The sequence below is a fragment of the Columba livia genome, chromosome 7 (assembly GCF_036013475.1).
Source record: "Columba livia isolate bColLiv1 breed racing homer chromosome 7, bColLiv1.pat.W.v2, whole genome shotgun sequence".
Taxonomy (NCBI): domain Eukaryota; kingdom Metazoa; phylum Chordata; class Aves; order Columbiformes; family Columbidae; genus Columba; species Columba livia.
The window spans coordinates 6,593,542-6,613,312 of record NC_088608.1 but is presented as its reverse complement, the minus strand read 5'-3'; the positions used below and the strand labels follow the sequence as shown (position 1 = coordinate 6,613,312).

At 40.6% G+C, this 19,771-nt stretch overlaps 1 protein-coding gene across 4 annotated transcripts in view; it reads left to right on the top strand.

Moving 5' to 3' along the window:
• THSD7B (thrombospondin type 1 domain containing 7B) overlaps positions 1–19,771 on the top strand; it is a 318,202-nt gene that overhangs the window by 156,285 nt on the left and 142,146 nt on the right. For all 4 annotated transcript variants that reach the window (XM_065070332.1, XM_065070334.1, XM_065070331.1 and 1 more), the window contains 3 exons: positions 13,305–13,496; positions 16,945–17,179; positions 19,495–19,610. In XM_065070332.1, coding sequence (XP_064926404.1) covers positions 13,305–13,496; positions 16,945–17,179; positions 19,495–19,610 — 543 coding nt within the window. The remainder of the gene's footprint in view (positions 1–13,304; positions 13,497–16,944; positions 17,180–19,494; positions 19,611–19,771) is intronic.

Below are 19,771 nucleotides of genomic sequence, written 5' to 3'. Positions count from 1 at the left end.
CTTAATGTAGGAGACAACCTCATAGTTTGCTACAGGGAACTGCTCCCTGCCTTGCTGCTTGTGGCTGGGAAGTCGTGCTGTTTGCCTTGTCCCATCTGCCCTGGCACAGAATAGCTGAGTAGCCTGAATATGATCAACTGAGCCTGTGAGAGCTTGGGATTGTCCTATTAAGCTCTGGGAAATCCTCTAGTGTGGCAACTTCATTATGCCTGCATGCTGGAGTTAAAATATAGCCCTTGTGTGTTCTGCAGCCTGGTGTGGTGACTTGTGGTCAAAAAACTTAATTGGCTCAGTGTATTTATTCCCTTGCATTTCTCTCTTGCAGCTGGCTCAGGAGGCTGAACCTGACCACTGCTGACTCGCAGGCAGAGGATTTTTACTGTAGTTTATTTGACGAGGTTTTAGATATGAAAGTGTCAGGCTTGATCCTCAGTGGTGTCCTGTGTATGGACATGGATGTAGTGGGAACAGAGTAACACTCTGCAAGGATGACGATGTTGGTGAACCTCAGAGGCTGGTGACTAGAGAAGCCCAAGTCAGGGGCTGACAATGGTCCTGGCTCTTGAGTTTTCAAAACTCAAAGGTGTGATGGTATTGATGCCTGTGGAAGTCAAGCTGGCACAATCTGCCTTCAGGAGGACGGGGTGACGGACCCTGTGGTGGGTTTGGGAGCTCTGTTTGGACCACATCTGGCAGCATGTCTTAAAATGTTGAAGTGTTTGGTCCTGCGAGTGTTCTGCAAACTGGCCGTGATGGGGAGTTCTCTTTGTACAGCTTTAGGAGCCATCAAACATCACGTGGCCCTGTTTCCAGGGAAGCCAAATGCAATTCTTCAGAGTCCCAGCCATGTAATTACAGGAGTAATAATAGCTATCATTTTTAAAGCCTCAGTGCCAAATGTAAAGGTTGTTAGAGTGTTTCTGTTACGTTTGCAGAGTAGTCTGTTCTGCTGCTTTTTCCCTTTTTGTGCCTTATCTATGACTGAACAATTACCAGGAGTGTGATGAGGACATCGTACCCAGAAAGTCATCCCCTTGTCTCTTTTGCCGATGGCTCTGAGGTGCGTGTGAGTGAGTGGCCCTTATCTCGGCTGCTGATCAATGAAGCTGGAGCTAATGTGCGAAGTGACCTTTGTGAAGAGAGGGGAGGTTGTGCCGATATTATACTTGCAGTTGCAGTCAACTTTTGCACTTTGTCATGTATTTCATTGCATTAGCTGCTCCCTTACTTACATTGCTGTATCATTTAGTATTGTATCGGCCAAGTTCAGAGATGCCCAAAATTTGTCTGGTTTGTCAGTCATGATGTTTTCATTGACCAGGTATTGTAGAATCGTAGAATCATTTCGGTTGGAAGAGACCCTCAGGATCATCGAGTCCAACCATAACCTAACTCTAGCACTAAACCACATCCCTAAGAACCTTGTCTATCATTAGTGTTATGTGATGGCCCCTGATCTTCATGATCTAAATTCCTTCTGTGCTCTCACCTGTTTGTGCTTCATTTAGTTTGATGCTGTTCCTGCAGAGCTGTACACTTCCCTGTGAAGTCAATGGGATTTTTACCACCTGGAATCAGTTTAGCCTGTGGGTAAGCAAAGGTTATTCTCCAGCGCTTCCCTTCTCTATGATTTTACAGTGCTTAGGAATATGAGGGATGGAGCACTCAATTATTTAGCATCTATCAAGCTCTTGCTTACGACACCTAAACAAACACTACTATTACCCACTTTTTTTCTGAATGTATAAAATATAATTTAGCTACGTTAATCCACAAACTTAAAATAAGCATGTGCTATTGCTTAACCAGCCCTTGTAATGAAATGGGTTTTGAATCGAAATTTTAAGTATGCATGAAGACAGTAAGACACCACTTGCAGTGTTAGGTTTTCAATAATGTATGGAATTAGCAGAGCTTTGTTGTATTTCTGTGCCTGCATGCCCTCCGTAGAGTAAAAGTTGCAATAAATACAAGTTCAAAGGTAAAATTTTATTGCTGCGCATGAGAGGAGAAAAAATAAATTAAAGTAATGTAATCACACTCATATATGTTATGAATTTTGAACAGTGTCTATTAGAAAGTTTGTCAAAATGTGCTTAGCTTTGAAAATACAGATTAACGCTGAAGGTTTTAATATTGTTCTTCCTTATGTGCATATTCCTTGAGAATATAAGTGTAAAGTATCTCCTGCCGAAAGCAATTGTCATAAAATGACACTTTCCCATTTTAATAGCTGAATAATCAGAACAGAAATATTTTCTAAGTTGCGGAGAGGTTATTGCTTTTTTCACACAAAGAAATTTAGTGGTAGAAAACCAAATTTTATCCAGATACTCTCCAGTTTTTCTGTTTCAGTTCTTATATTTGAAAAGCGTGTCTAAATGCCTCCTGACGGCCTTGACACTTCAGGGTGTTTAAAAAGGGGGCAGGAGGAGGGGGGGGGGGAACACGTTCATTCGATTTCATTTTCTGATTCTGTGTTTTCCTTTAATCTACTTGCCAAGTTAAAATAGTAGCAAAGTTAAAAGAGTAGTTGTCCAACAGGAGCTGAAAAAACTGGTAGGGAATGACCGGTTGGTGTCTATCTGGGCCCTTTACGATTCATACATCATGTTCTTTTCTGCTTTGGAGAAAGGCAGGAGGAGGTGAGGGTGGGGGGGCAGCTGCTGCTGCCTCTGAACCCGCAAACAACATTTGTCTGAACTGCACATGATCAGCACATGATCTTCAGCATCTCCGAGAAAGCCCCGGCTTGATGAAATTTTGGTATCGAAGATAATCCCTTATCCTGTGTTTTCTCCACTTACTTTGTCCTCTGTCATCTTCCTCTCTTGTGTTTCTGTGAGCCCAGGGCGTACCCAGAGGACATTACCAGAGCATGGGCGATAAACTTTCTTAGTCTTTTTAATACTGTCGTCACGTTTTAGCTTCACCACTCCATTTGGAAAAAACACGTGGAAGCTGTAGGTGTGCATGCACCTTATTTTCGGAGTCGTGTTTAATGACAACGATCTAGCTCAGGTTGTGCCAGAATTTGGATTCTGAACAACAGGGTTTTTTTTTTTTACCCAAAGACCAACCGTCAGCTTTAAATCTGTGTAAACTTTCTGGATACAGAAATAGCAGGAAACTTTTCTAAATAAACCTTCTACATTTTAGGTCATAATGGGCAATTTCTGCCTTTAAATTCTTGTGTTGATGCCATTGCAACTGAGTTGTGAGCAGGCTGAGGCTGCTGTTACAATATAATCAGTGAACCAGTTCCAGAGGGTGGAGCAGTTTAGAGACCAAATGCACTTTAAATGGCACTAGAGGAATGATGCACTAGCAGCTGAAAATGTAGGCATGGTTATTAATGATGTAATTAAACTTCTACCTCCTGGGCGAAGTGGAAACACACGGAAAATATTATTAATATTGTGTTTCCTACATTTGATTTATCCCCATTTTAAGTACTAAATGATCTATGCAAAATACAGTGGAAATTAAACACCCTTTCTAAAATTCACAACTTTATTATGCAAAAATGGTTCAAGCATAGGTCAAGGTACATTAGCCAGAAGTAACTTAACCCATCTGAAAAATGTCTTCTGCAGTTTCGATGCATAGTTGATATTTGGCCAAATCGGTGTGTACATGTCGAGGGTTAAGATTGCGGGGTGACAATAAAACCCTGGCAGATGTATTGTTAACCCCCTCTTCCCCCCCTCACTTCCCCCTTTTTGCCCCTCCCTCTCCCCCCTTCCCACTCAGGACAGGCGATCGGGAGGGAAAGAAGGAGAGAGAGAAGAGAGTTGGAAAAATTGAGAATGTTTTACTAATGCTACTAATAAGAATAGAGAAAATAATACAAAATATACAAAACCAATCTTGAAAGTCTCAGCAACTGCAGAGCCAGCACCCAAAGTCCTGGATTAGACTCTGCAGCCAATCAGAGCTGGATTCAGTCTCTCACTAGGCCTCAGTTTGCAGGGACGACTAGCAAGGTCCTCTCCTAATGTCGGCCATAAGCAGAAGGGAAAAGGCAAAAGGGAAAAAGGGCGAGATCCTTGTGATCTCCCACTTTTATATGAAGTATTCACGTGAATGGAATGTTATACACAGTTGGTCAGTTTCTTGGTCACTTGTTTCTCGTCGCCCCTCTCGCGAGATGTCCATCCGTGCTTATCAATAAGTTTGCATTCCATTGCTAGGTTTACCAAAACATGTGTCTAGTTCTCCAGGAAAATGCAGTTAATATGAAGGCTTTAGCTGACAGGCAAAATTCACTGAAAGAGAAACTTGTTTTTAACAAAACCAGGACAGTACATTAAGAGGTTTTACTCAATAACTGAAGATCATGGCTTGCAATTTGTATTGCTTTTGTGAAGAACAGATTCCAGCCATTCATTTAGACCCTCGGCTGATGATCATGTGTGGTACTGGGAGATTTTTCATCTTTATTGCAATCTTTTAAAAGCTATTGAATAGGACGTCTTAGTACCGCTCTGTTCTGAGTTTTGTGGATCAATTAGAGACAAAATTGGAAAAGAAACTACTACTGTTAGTAGGAGTAATAAAAATAAAGATAGCCTAGTATTCAGTCCTGCAAATTCTAAACATTTCTTGATAGACTGTGGAAAGTCTCAGAGTTGCTTTATGGGATTAGGCCAGACTCTGCATCTGAACTAGAACGCATTTTTGTGTTAACTGCTTCTAAATGAGCACTTAGTTTTAAGTAGTTGGCATAAATCTAATTTTAATTTACTGTTTTCATTTTCTTTTGCATTGATCCTCTTTTTGTAGAGATTCAATTGCAGTCTTGGAGAAAGTTATTTTTCAAAGACTCCAGATGGTATTTGCAATTATTTATTATCATTAGCATTCACTGTATCTGAAAGCAAGCCTTTTGCCAACTTAGATAAACCTCATCTGCTGCGCTATTGTTTACAGTTTTTCAGTGTCTTACGTTAATACAAACTCACTCTTGGAGTGATTTCTGGGGCTAGAAGAGAAAAAGAGTCTGTTATTCCCAATATATGGCAAATCACTAACTTATTTCGTGAGTATCGCTTGGCTAACAGTCATTCATAGCCTTTTGATGGCCATGAGCAAGCCAGCCAGGTACGGCGTTCTTAAGAGTAGCGTAGTCAGAACAAAAGTCATAATAATCAAACCAGTAGGTGTAAAAGCATCACACTTTTCCATGCATGCACACACAGCTTTTCCTTTTGGGGTCACTTAATGTGTGAGAACATTATTAATGTAGTTCTGCCCCATTACACAGATGTATGACTTGAAATGGCCTCTATACACTATTAGAATAAACAGGGTACTCATTATTTTTTTCTCTTAAAGTTTTGGAAAGATGTATATTTTATAATATTTTAATACATTTGACTTAGTTGTATAATTGGTTTCTACAATATTTTGTGTTGATTAGCATTTGGAACAAAGCAGTACAGAGAAGAAAATAGAGGGACACCTGTTTCAATTATACTACAGCACCAATTTCAACAATAAATCTTAATTGCAATCAGTCTTGATCAACCCACCTGTGTAGATCCCCTCATTTACAATGAGGAGGGATAATGGAGAAAAAATAAAATAGTGCAAAGAGAGAGGGGAAAAAACCCCGGAACACTAATATGGATTATGTTTAGTTCTTAGACTTTATGTTTTCAGATTGCTGTGCTATGTTAATTATTAGGAACAGCAGCCTGAATTTCTGTGCTCTTCTCCAGGAATACAGTGAACCCATGTTTACTTTCAGCTGCCACGTGAGCAATTTCTCTTAATTCAGGAGGGATTGTGCAAAAAGCCACAAAGTAGAATTAATTCTGCTTTTATGCCCAAGCCCAGCAGGTGAATGTGCAGCAAATTCCTTTAAATGACTCCTTGTCTTTCTGCATGGGATAGGAAATACATCGAAGCTAATCTCTTAGGTAGGGAAACTCATGCATCTGTATTTTTTGTATTAACCTTAGACTGGTAGCTGCTGTATAATGCTCTGTTGGGGTATCCCGGGCTGCGCGCTGACTTGCTGCCCTGTGCTCACCTTCTTGGAGCTTCCGTAATGTGCATCTATATAAAAAGACATGGAAAAACAGTCACGGGTAAACAGTCCAAAGTCCACTAGAGGATGTATAGGCAAGAAGAACAAATACCGCTTTTTCCATACTTGTCGTCATCTTTTTCTAATAACTTCTGTCATGTTCTCTTGGACAAAGGTAAGGGACAGGAAAACGGCCAGTGATGCAGAGATTTGGGCAAGACTGCTGATTTTGTGGTGATTTCAGAACATATTTCCAGACACGCTGTTTTTTTTTCACATTTATGCTCAGTCCCTCTGTTTTTCATGCTTTTTCATCTCACGTTTTTTGTGGTTCTCCTGAGTTATTGTCTTTGTGCTTCATTGTGTATTATGTGATTGAAAATGTTTTTTCCTTCATCCAATGCGTTGCTTTTCATAGTTGCATTTTAATGATATCTTTTGACTGAAACACTTGATGATTATATCTTTCTTTTTTTTTTTGTTTGGTGCAAATGATCCTGGTTGTATTTGTGTTTATTTCCTCTTTTCCACTGTGAATGGCTTGTTCTTCTTTGCCGCTTCATCTTTTTTACGTGATAGATCTTCACCTCCATTCGTCTTCATTGCTACCGCATTCCTCCTCTCTGCTGTGGGGCTCTGATAATAGTGATGGACCACTGCAATTAAATTTATTCCATACGCCACTGCTTTCCTTGACAAACTGACACCGCTCTTCTCCGATGTTCTTACCTGTTGACTGGCGTTAAGCAAAGTCAACCAGGAGCTTTTGGTGAAGCGTGACATTGGTCTCTTGGTGACGATGAGCACGGCGAGCCCTGGATGCTTTAAGGTATCGCTAAAGCTGGTCGTGCGTTATGGAAAAACAAACCACCCATGATGTTGTGATGGGATGAACACGTTTGAAATGATTAAAAAAAAATTCTCCTATCGTTGTAGTTTGATTGTTATTGCTTTTAAATGTAACGTTGTCACTGGTTGATGGGATGCCTAGGCCGAGATATTGCCAGCAGACAGCTTTCTCTGAGCGTATTTGCCTTTAGCAAACTGGCATACAGTCAATACGAATTCTTCTGAATTTACTGCTGTCTGTTGACATCTTATTCTGTTACAGGCAAGTATTTAATCAAAGTTTATTGTCATTCTTTTTCTGAGATTTAAGTGGGACATAAAATTTTACGATACGTATAGTATTTTAGATGACAGCTTCATTATTCCCACTGAATAATTTGAGATGCTACAAGGAGAAATATTGATGTCAAACTGGTAATTGTCATTAAATATGCAGCATTTTTGCAGCAGTCACTTGTGCAAAAAAATACATTTTCTGAACTTGTAGGCAGCAGTGCAGCACCATCTGAAATGCAATTCCTTCGTCTCGAGCCTTTCCCCACCATGCAGGTTGGTCAAGGCTCCACATGTGTAAACCTGAATTCTTCACATTAAACTGAAGATGGTATGGTGATGAATGGCCAAAGGAGGATACTCAGTTTCTTACTGGGTTGATCTTTCGATTCCTGCTGATGAGATTTGTATTTTTGCTGCTTTAGTTGTATCCTGTCCAGGGGACGTTCCCTTTTTCGTGAGCCGGGGCGACGTCTGTGGCAGGAGTCATTAAACTGTGTCACTGGAGAGAATGACACTAATGCACCAGAGCTGCAAGGTCTTATTTAAAATAGATGCAGTTTCATATTGAACTGATCCAGAATGAAATGTTCTTGTTGATTCAGTCACTCACCATGTTATTCAGGACTGTGGGACTGGCATCTCCTAGGATGGAAAAGACAAGGAAGATATTAAATTGCTGAAAAAACAAGCTCGTTAGTTCAAGTAAGGTCCTATGTCATCCTTTGTTTTGTTTCCCTTCTTGGGAAGAATTTAATTTGCTTTTAAGCTGAATCAAAAATTCCACTCAGAATTGTACTACCCATGTAGCTTCTTTGCTACGTGGCTAAAGAATTCAAATTAGGGATTGGTACATTAGATAAGGATCAACTTTATTAGCAAATACATTTACAAAAATGCCACGCTCATCTTCCCTTCTGTAATTGTTACACCCTGACTTTGGGAGAAAGTGGATTCAATCTTTCCTATATTGAAAATATTATCTGTTGAGTATATTTTGTGTATTTATCTTCAGTCACTATACTATACAAGTACAAGGCAATCAGCTAAAAAAAGACATTGGAGGTGATCAGGATATTAGCAATGAAATGTTTAGAAAACTAACAGTTTTCTTAACGGAAACTTTTGTTTTTTGGTTAGGAAAGCACACATTCGGTAAGGCTGGGAACAAAAACTCTGCTTAAAACATGAAACAAAGAGCATGTGAGAGGGAACTCTGTGGCTCTTGGAGTGCTGGAGATGTTGCTTTGATTCTTATACCTGTTGTAGATCAGAGCTTGAACCTTGTGTGTTGCGCCTCACAGGTGATGGCTTAAAACCAACCATACCTGGTTACGCTCTTGCTCTATTTTGCCTCCTCTTCTTTTAAATATGGTTTTTAAACATTTGGATATTGCCCTAATACACAGTCTAAAATTTTGAAAGCTTTGGAACCTTAAACATTTGATAAAATGTTTAATAGGTGTAACTCTTTGTAAAATGTAGGTATAAGTTCTGCTTTACAGCTAGTGCTTTCCATATACGATTGTATTAGCAGTAGTTTATGGTTCCCCTAAGGATACAAAGCATTTCCCAAGGTTCAACCCAATCTGAGCCCTGCTTAGTTTTCACCATGTGTCTTCAACATTAGGATGAAACTGTTCAATTGCTCAATCACCGTCCTGACCAGGTGTCCACCTACATCTCAGTAACAACTTGAGACTAATTCTGGGCAACTGGACAGTGTCAAGGAAGAGAAAAGGAGATGAGATGAAATGATCAAGTCATGTCTGAAGAGAGCCACAACACAGCGGTGGTAACCTCTGGGATAGGTTGGATTAGATGGGCTGGATCTGGTCCAAACTAACTAGAGGATTCCACAAAACCTAAGACATTTTTTTTTGCTTTTCTTCTTTCTTTGAAAATGTCTTCTGTCCTTTTGCCTTGGATGGCTCAGTTTACTGATGAACGATGCTCTCAGTTTATTCCAGCGTCACAGCAAGTTGCAAATAGGACCCAGTTTCCCGTCAAGAGAGAGCTGCTCTGGCCAGGAGAGACTGGGTACCTGCCCTGCCATCTGGGTTTCATTCCTGGTGACCACAAGAATGAACTTCAGAGCAATTTCACAGTTTCTCATCAAGAAAGTTCAAATGGGGACCACAGTTGTAGCTGTCGTGGTCAGTGTTGTCCTTTTCCCTGTTTCTCCTGAAGGAAAAGTGGCTTTCACCAAGGCTGGCATCCTTCTGTTGCCTTTCGCCACCCTGCTGCTCTCCAGGGCTGATTTCAGATGCTGAGTCTTGACATCTATACACATACTTGGAGAGAAATTCATATTGCATTCAGATGCGTAATTTAGGTACTTAAAGGCGTTAGTCTTATTTAGAGAGGGAGAAAACTTCATCTAGAAAGTTTGTTCAGAACATCTGAGATGAGAATTACACCTTCAAGGTACTGGGTGGACAATTTGGAAGCTCTGGAGAATTTAATATTCCCTGTAAATCTGTGACAATGCGTAAAGCACACTTTAGATGTATCTTGTACTAGTGTTTTTCGTGGAAAATGAAAGATTATTACCTCCCTTTGTAATATATGGTAGTTTTCTGAGAATTCTCTGCCAGGCAGCTGGTACAGAAGAACGTTTCCCTTCTGCACTAATACAAGCCAGTAATTAAACCTGAACACAGCGACTAGAGCTATAAAGTAAATCAAAGAAAGTGTTGAATTGTACCTTCATGCACCAGGTGGTAAACTCTTTATAACAAAACTCAAAAGCTTCCTTTCTTTGCTGAGGAGCCATGAATTGCAGCATTACTGTTGCTGTAACCTGCTGTAAATCCAGTGTGAAAAGAAATAATGGAGGGAAGAAGTGGAAGAACATTTTGCTCCTTTACCTCCCTTCCACACAAGGTGGTCACTTGAAAATCTGTGGCACCTGGCTTGTGGGTGGAGGGAATAGAGTGTACTATCAGCAAGTTTGCTGCTGGCACCAAGCTGGGAGGCTGTGCTGCCATCCAGAGACCTGGACAGGCTGGAGAGTTGGGTGGGGAAAAATTTAATGAAATATAACAAGGGCAAGTGTAGAGTCCTGCATCTGGGTAGGAACAACCCCAGGTTCCAGTATAAGTTGGGGAATGACCTATTGGAGAGCAGCATTGGGGAAAGGGACCTGGGGGTCCAGGGGGACAGCAGGATGACCATGAGCCAGCACTGTGCCCTTGTGGCCAGGAAGGCCAATGGTACCGGGGGTGGATTAGAAGGGGGGTGGTCAGTAGGTCAGAGAGGTTCTCCTGCCCCTCTACTCTGCCCTGGTGAGACCACACCTGGAATATTGTGTCCAGCTGTGGCCCCTCAGTTCCAGCAGGACAGGGAACTGCTGGAGGGAGTCCAGCGCAGGGCAACAAAGATGCTGAAGGGAGTGGAGCATCTCCCGTGTGAGGAAAGGCTGAGGGAGCTGGGGCTCTGGAGCTTGGAGGTGACTGAGGGGTGACCTCATTAATGTTTACAGATACATAAAGGGTGAGTGTCAGGAGGATGGAGCCAGGCTCTTCTCGGTGATAACCAATGGTAGGACAAGGGGCAGTGGGTTCAAACTGGAACCCAAGAGGTTCCACTTAAATTTGAGAAGAAACTTCTTCTCAGTGAGGGTGACAGAGCCTGGCCCAGGCTGCCCAGAGAGGTTGTGGAGTCTCCTACTCTGCAGACATTCAAACCCACCTGGACACCTTCCTGTGTAACCGCATCTGGGTGTTCCTGCTCCGGCGGGGGATTGGACTGGATGAGCTTTCGAGGTCCCTTCCAATCCCTGACATTCTGTGATTCTGTGAAAAGGAGACCTGTCTTCTGGGTGGAGTGACTTGGACTTTGTAAAGTCAGATTAAATCAGTGGAAAGGCTCTCCTGTCTTTCAACAGTAGGGTTTTCTCTGGTGCTTACACCTCTAGCACAATTTGATTGATGGAAGAATTGGGCTGAATCCCCAAATTCAGTGAACTTCATGGCACTCCTGTGCTTTAAATTCCATATATAATGAAGATAACCTCTTGCATGGATGGAAGGGACATGGGGACATGCTTGGCGGGCCAGTGTCCCAACTCATCCCTTTTTGTTCAGAAGCCTGTTACTGACTGTTTGTGTGCTTCCCTGTGTCAGTGATGGGAGAGGAGGAGAGATGTTTTACCCTCCTTCACTAAAGCATATAATCTCTTGATGCTACCATACCATTGACTCCTACAATCACACCTGCCCAGGATGCCCTCACGTTATGTGCCGCAGCTCAGACAAGCTGTCAAAATGTTAGCAGGGATTTTGACGCTAAAATGACTTGGGAAGACAGCTGGAATAAGGCTTACAGATTTGTTTGGTGGGTTTACATTGTTATTTTTTTTTTTTCTTAAAGATAGTTCTCAGAATTACATGAGCATTCAAAGCAGCAATGGTCATAATGGGCTGGTTGAAGCGAATGATGGATGAGGGTTGGTTCGCAGGGGTGCCAAACATAGTACTGAAGGATGGGGGCTGTCTGTAGGGAGGGTGGTGATCTCTCTTTTCTTACCGAGTAGACTCCAAGTAGTAGTGCAAAGATTGTGCACATTGAGCCTTCCTCAATGATCCTAGGCACGTGCGAGGGAAAGGGAATATGAAAACAGAGTATTTTTAAACATACTTGCAGTCTGATTGCCTGCTAGATTCTCCGTTACTTCTCATAATATGCTTGGAAAGTTTTATTTGTGCCTGGAGGGCGACGAGCCTGTCTTCATTTAGGCATGCGGCTGCAGATGATACCACTGCGCTGTTGACAGCTTTATGTGCTCTCCCCGGCAGCCTCTCTTATTTACTCACTCGTACATGTGTTGCCTTGCAAAAGCCGTGCAGTTTTCTACCCTCCTCGTTATAATTGCAGCCTGGGCCTCCTTCTCATGGAGCCTGTTCCTGTAGCATGAGGTGAAAGAGCCAGTTGTTGCCGTTATAATTGTTTTTTCCTAGGTATAATTGAGCCTGGATAGTCATTATGGTTTTTTTCTAGGTTCATAATTAAAGAAACCTCAAAAGTGAGCTTTGTAACTTATTATAAGGGGAAAAGAGGAGGTAACGTTCAGTGTGAGCTTTGTTGTTTATGAACGGGTAGATTTGAGCTTCCAGAAATTTTGGATATGTGGCTGAAAATTCATGAGGGTCCAGAAACACTAAACAATAGAACAGCGTAACAAAGTCAGTCATGCTGTTCATTGCTTAGCTTATATTTGTAAGACATTAGGTATAATTTGGTACTAAAAGACTTACGTTTTATGAATTTTTATCGTGTCCTTATAAATTCTATGTAATTACTAAAATGACTGGACATTTCCTTTTTTATTATAAAAATAAAATTATGTTTTATTTTGCTTTATAAAAACAATAGTTCCATGTGTTGGACTCCACATGACACCCGTCACGTGCTTTGTTTTGCTTCTCCTTCTGCCAGCAGTTCTATTGCTTGGTAGGTTTTTCCCCACCAGTCTGCAATGACCTTCTTGTTGAAAGAGATTTTGGAAGATGCTTCTTATCAGGAGGTACGTTTTGGTCCAGGTCTCTTGATTCATCTCCCACAGAAAGTATTTCTCCCTTGGATGGGGTTGGTCCAACAGTTTTGGATCTCCTGGTTTCTAGATGAGAATCAGGGTCAGAAATAATAGCGGTTCATTCTGGTGAGGCTGCAGGAGAAGGGCCAAAACATCTATTGGGCACTTCTCTAGCTTACAGGCAAAAGCAAACTGCCTTCTGTGGGGACCTGCACAATTTTTGTTGTGGAAAATAGCTTCTGTACGTGGAGATTGCTGGAAAATATGTGGCAATTATCGTCAATTCTGTTGATAATTGATCTTACAGCTTTCTGTTTACCGAATTATCTCATTACTCATGCTTGCCTGCTTTATAAAGTGGACTGCCGCCAAGGTGTCACACACAAAAACTTCAAACACATAGTTTTCTTTTTTGCTTTTCTGAAGAAACACTCGGGTTACCTGTTCAAGTATTACACTTTCAAGCCCGAAGCTGAACCGTGTGCTCTTTTGGAGTGTGTTCCTCCACAAGCCGGTGGACATTGGACATATGGTGAGCCTGTTTGACACAGACTGTGGATGTTGAACCAAGCTGAGCCTTCCTCCCCATCTGTCTTGCTTTGTTTGCTGCAGGTGAGGAGGTAGCACATCACCTCTGCTCTGAGCTTCCCCGTCCTGAAGTTGTGGCTTGTGAAATCCCTTGTGCGACGGACTGTGTCATCAGCGACTGGTCCCCGTGGTCCCCGTGTTCCCATTCGTGCTCCAGTAAAAATGCTGAGGGCAGTCAAAGCAGGAGGAGATCCATCTTGGCCCTTCCAGCCGAGGGTGAGTGGTAAACATTTTGGATTAATCACTAGTTCTTTGTTTAATGAGTTGACTTGCATTCCTAAGCCAAACTGTGTTTAGATCAGAGCTAATATTAATACTATAACAATAAGGACTAATATTTAATATTTGTCTGTACTTCATGCCTAGTGACTAAAAGATCTTTATGGGCTTGAGTTAATGCATGTGGCAGAGAAATTCTGTCACAGTTCCAAATTATGTACTACAGTCTATGAGTTACTGTGTATTGAGGGCCAGTCTGTGTGTGAATTTACTTGAAGAGAGCTACATCCTAATGAAATTGCTGCATGACACAAACTCATCATGTGAGTGTCTTTATATAGGAACATATTAGTACCGATTTAGAAAAGAACAGTGAGCTGTGAAAAATGAGGAAATAGAAAAGGACCTGTTTATTTTATTAATGACCTAGAGTGTATTGACCTTCTTGTTTTTCTGTTGTCACAAGTAACTAGCTCTTGATGAATATATGTAATTTCCTCTGGATCTTTATGGACACATAATGTATCCGTATTTGTACATATCAACGTCAGTGGTGCGATTATTTATACAAACTATTTCATATTAGGAGTGCAGTCTTATAACTACAGTTACAAATATGATAATTCATTTATATGTTGGTTTATCACACAGGATTTGAGAGGTATCACAAGTGCATAAAAATTCATAAGATGTGAACAGGTCTAATAGACTGAAGCCTTGTTGACACAACAAAACCATCCACTATTGTCAGTGCTATGTGCAGCTAATGCAGCAGCAAACCACTTTTAGATGCAAATCTAGTCTAGGACAAGCTCTGTTTAGTGCTATTTTGTAAATTATCATTAAAGCCACCCACTGTTTCTGGGGCAATGTAGGGACTTGATCTTGCAAACTCTTACTCATGTGAGTGGTCTGTATTCAAATAAACATCCTTATAAGCACTTGCAAAGAAAATTGGGATCCTGCAGGAGGAAAACTGCTATATAATTGTTGATTGAATGACAATATCTACTACTAAAAAAGTCTATGAGGTAGAGAAGAATTAAAATGAAAAATACAGTTGGGTTAATATTTTCCATGGAAGTAGCAAAATGCAAACAACAGATAAATGTGGAATTATGACAGTGAAATGTTGAAGAAGTGAATTCTGGAAGTACATAAGCTCAGTCATCTCAGCTTGAAACACACTAAACTAAAAATGCTGTGCTTTGAACTGAATACTTTAAGTTTCTCAGGAAGAAATAATTAACCATTAAAATCAAGTGCCTCAACTTTTTCTGTGCATCTTTAGCGATGAGTATAATGGTTTGCTTTGCAGAGTCGCACATCTGTGTACAGATAAATAGTGATTGATTTGAATTTCTGGAGATTAGAAGTGGATTTAATACCATTATCACTGCGATACTAAGGCAATGTTATATTACCTGCTTTCTCTGACTTTTCCATGCTCAGCTCACAGCCGAGACACCAACTTCTGCAGAGCTCTGGTACCTTTGCAAGTGACATTTCATCTGTCCCTCATCAGCTGAGGCAACCCCAGCTGTGTCTCTGCTGTCTGAGGGCTTGTGGATGCCATCCCACGGGCTGACTTCGCTTCAAACCCTCGGCTCCTTTTCTCCAAGCTGTTCACCAGATGCCAGAATATAATAACCTGATAAAACTAAAAGGGCTTGGTTTAAATTAGGCTTGAGAAGAGATTTCTTTACACAGCAAACTTCTGAAGCTTGGTCCACGAGGAGATTGTGGAGGCAGGGAGTCTCTGTTTAACACAGATTAGAGGAACTGATAAGCAACAGGTCTGTGAAAATCATAAATGCTGACTAAAAAGACTAGGCAGTGGTGTGTTGTCCTGCTTTCCTTGGGCAAAACTTGTCAACGAACTTCAGAAAGTGGCCAGGCTCTTGTGCTTCTGCTAAACTGCATCTCCTGCTTGCAGTTCTGCAGATAGGCTGCTTGGATGGACCACGTGGCATTTCTTACGTTCTTAAGTTAAAACTGCTTCGTTATTACGCTCCTTCATTTAGGAGAACTACCTTACCATGGGTATTCTTGAAAATAAACCTTATTTTTTCACTGGGAAAGTTAGGTATTTTTATATTTTTGTGATCGACCAGGCATTTTGCCTTTTGCTTGCTATGTTGTTTTTTTTCACGTGTGCTCAAACACACAAGAGCAATAACTGGTCTGCATTTTTCCTACCAAGTAGAAATCTTCAGGAAAGTATTAAAAGTTACCTGGGATATTTTCTACTCCAGCATCATTCTAAACATGTCTGAGATGGGACACTACATGCAACAGTCCATTTTCATGAAAAGATAAACGGTAATGTGACATGATTATCCAAATCAGTGGGCTAAGAAATTTCTATCCCTCTTTCTCTTTTCTCAGCGTTGTTGATTGTGGCTGTTTGGTGTCCTACCTCATCTGGGGGGGCTCAGACCTGTGAGGCGGTAGCCGTCCCTTTAAGTTGCAATTTGCCTTTGTCCTCTGGGGCGTAAAGATGCTCTGAACCTTGTGGTATCTGTCCCCAACACTTCAATTCTTTCAAAACCTGTAGCAGTTTTGCCACATCACATGTTGCTAGATTCTCCCTCCTGGAAGAGATAGGCTTTGATTTTAGTCATTTTTACTTTTTTCTTCCTAAAATGGCAGTGCTTACTGTTACAATTTCACCGCATTACTCCTGAGCTTTTGAGCTGCAAACATCTGCTGCTTTTATGGGATAAATTCAGGCTTCTGGCTGGAGTGTTAAAGCTTCTGGGAGACTGTTCGAAGTCCTGTCCTTTGTGGATTTATTGCAAGTTGTTGACAAAGTGCAGTAGCTTAGCAGAATCTTTGGACACCAATTTGACGGATGCTGCTTCAGAAAAGTAAAGGCTTCATATTCAAATCCTGACTTTCCAGTTTTCCCCCCTTGGTTTGCAGGTCTGGGTGTGATTTGATACATCAGGACTGTTCAGCACCCTGTACAGGTCAACTCTTTAAGGCAACATGTGAATACAGTCCAGATATTAGAAAGAGGTGTTCCTCCTTGGGAAATTAGCAAGGAGAATGAACATAAAAATAATGCTTAATTTGTCTTTAAACGTAATTGCATGCTTGCTGAGCGATACAGGCATTTAAATGGAATCAACTTGGCTGGGTGTAGGAGTATCAATAAGGTAACTCAGGAATATACTTTGCCTGTTTCTGTTTCCATTATGAGTTGGAATACAATTTTATGCAAGGCTAGTTTAATGGGGAAACAATATTTTAGAAGGTTGTTATTGCAGCCGTAAAGGTCAGCAGCTTTATTCGAGCTTAATCTATTTATTTATTTATTTATTTAAAACGGGGAAAGAGACCCCAGACATTAAGCACACGTAACGATTTTATTTATGTTTCTACATCTTCCTTTTGTCATGTGCTGTAAGATAAAATACGGTGTTGTCTTGACTCTTCCCAGGTGGAAAAGCGTGTCCTCCTGACCGAGCCCTGCAGGAGCACCGTGCTTGTAATGACCACCCGTGCGTGCATTTCTTCTGGGAAGCTTCTCCCTGGGGTTCCTGCTCTGGAGACGCGATGGGAACGGGGCTCAACGCGACCATGAGCTGGAGCGGAGAAGCCGCGTGTGGAGTGGGTGTCCAGACAAGGAAGGTCTTGTGCATGAAGGGCAGTTCTGGGCAGGTCACACCTAAAAGGTATTAAATAAAGGTTGTCGGTGATGATTTGTAGTTACAATATATGACATATGAAGGTGTTTCCAGCTGGTGTATGGAATCTGCAACGCTGAAAATAATTTAATTTCAGGACTAATTCCTCAGCTACTACTCCATCACTACTATGAAATGGGTTCTAACATGTAAGAAAAATAAATAGCTAGCCCGTTTTTAATTTTCTTTGTAAATCCAAGGGAAATGCATGTTTTTAGTGGTGTAGATTTTTTTGCTGTATTTCTAATTTACAATTTTCTGCAGATATTTTTCCTGAAGGACAGATGTGAGGAAAATATAAAGTACATCTGAATGTAACGTTCATCAGTACATTATTAATAATGCTCTAATAAAATAGAAAAAGTAAATAGAGTTTGCATTATATTTAGACAGAACCATACATGTGATCTATAGCATTCACTTGATTTATATAGCTTCTGTAATGTCACACCAAAATGACTGAATTATGTATTCTGCAGCACAAATATTCTGAGTTTTGCTTTGCTTTCCTAAATGAGGAGAATATGTAGCACAGATGTTTTCCCTAATATCAAAAAATCAAGACATTGTTAATTATTTTTGCAGTGTTAATGAGTCTAGAGACTTGCAACTGAGTTTCATTTCTTATTGTAGCTCTCCAAACAATCCTGTTCATATAAGCAGACTGTGTTGATTTCAGTAAAGTTAATTAAAATTCTTGAGGTTAATGAGATAAATTAAATAAAAGGAAAGAAATCTAGCATTCATTTATATCTAGAATCCATTGATATGCTGCAACTTTACCTAATAAACCATATTGTTATAGAGCTATATAATGTCTAAAACAGTTGTTTGCCCGCTCCAACTTTGAGATGGTGTAAAGGGAAATGGAGCTGAAGGGGGTAAATAAATGCTTAAGTGAAGTATGTGAAGGGAAAACAGAGTTTCAGTGATGGAAAAATGCTGCCAAAAGAAGAGATTTATGTACTGAGGACTTCAGAATGGGTCTCTCCTTGGCTTTGATGCGGCAGTTTCAGTGCCATGGTGATCTTCGTGTCATGGAAGTGGCTGGATCAAAAAGTCCGAGTCCTTAAAAGAGCTTCTCACTGAAATTGTTTCTTTTGTTGCTTCACTGCGTGTTGTTCTTATGGTGATAATCACACTATGAATAAACAACTTAGACCTCTTAGAAGTCTTTAGGAGAGCGGTTCTAAGTGAAGGAATAAAACCTTTGTGTTTCAGAATTAAATATTATTAATACCTTGTTACTGCCCAGGCGGGTCTGGAACGGCCTGGTGCTGGAGGGGAGGGAAGCCCTTCTGCCAAAGGCACCAACTGTGGCTATTTTATATTTTATACTTCATATATTACATATTTATATATATGTTGGAGGTGATGAAAACTGACCCAAATTCACGTTGGGTTTAGAACTGCTGTGGTGAAAGTCTCCCATTAATATGGCTTCAGAAATGAGAGATGTTACATAAATAAATAACATTTGCATGTTGGCATACTGTATTTTTTTGTATTCTGCATTTTTCCTCATTTCATGAAGGAAAATTACACCCTACCTGAAGAAGGTACAAGGCACGGATACTCAAATTTTTGCACAAAAATATTTCAATGTTTTCTGTTAGCAAACAGGAATCTGCCCTGTAAGATAAATCATACTTAATGAAAAGACAGGTCTCTTTAGTTTCTTTTAATTTATACCTCTAAGGGTCTTATTTCTATCTTGGTAACAGAATAATGACGTTAAGATTTGTTTTTCTTTACTAGTAGGGTTTAGTGGCATGTTCCTCTTTCAAATGGAATAATTTTGTGTTGTGTATATTACTCAGTATTTTTGACTGATCTTTCTACTATAAATTAATAAAAATTAAAAAAGAGTAATTCCCTTTGTGCTCTCCCACTTGAAATGCAAGATGTGCTTGATCCCAGAAAATTGTCCCTTTTCCACCCTTCAGGTTTTCATATATTTACTATCTACGTCTGAAACTTTTGTTAGAGTATTTTTTCATTTAGGAGTTAAAAGTAAATTTTTAAAATTCACAGAGCTTTTTTTACTACAATAGGTTGTACAACTTTTCAGATAACAATCGAGGCCTCAGTCAAAGATTGGTGATCACATCAGTCCTTTCACACTGCCCCAAGTGTACTAAATGCAGTTGGGTTACATGAGTGCAAAGGTGAAGAAAAATAAAGCTTACTGTGAGCAACAGTCTTACCTTTGAGTCTTAGGAGTGAAATATTTCCCCACAGTTTGAATTTCTGGTTATACTTTTACATTTTGTTGTATTTTATCTTTGTGTTTGGATTGATAGATGTCCAGAGTCCATCAGACCTGAGACGGCGAGGCCGTGTCTCCTGCCCTGCAAGAAGGATTGCATCGTTACGCCCTTCAGCGAGTGGACTCACTGCCCAACAACGTGTCAGCCTGGTGAGCCTTCACGAGGAGGACGAAATTTGGGGCAAAAGTAGAGAACTGGCCTAGAAACATGTGGAAGCTGTAGTTTGTGTCAGTCTAATAATTTTTAAGGCACTCATCTGAGTGAGTTTTGGATTTGGGAGTTTGTTGAGACTGGTGTTTTTAAGGGAGAT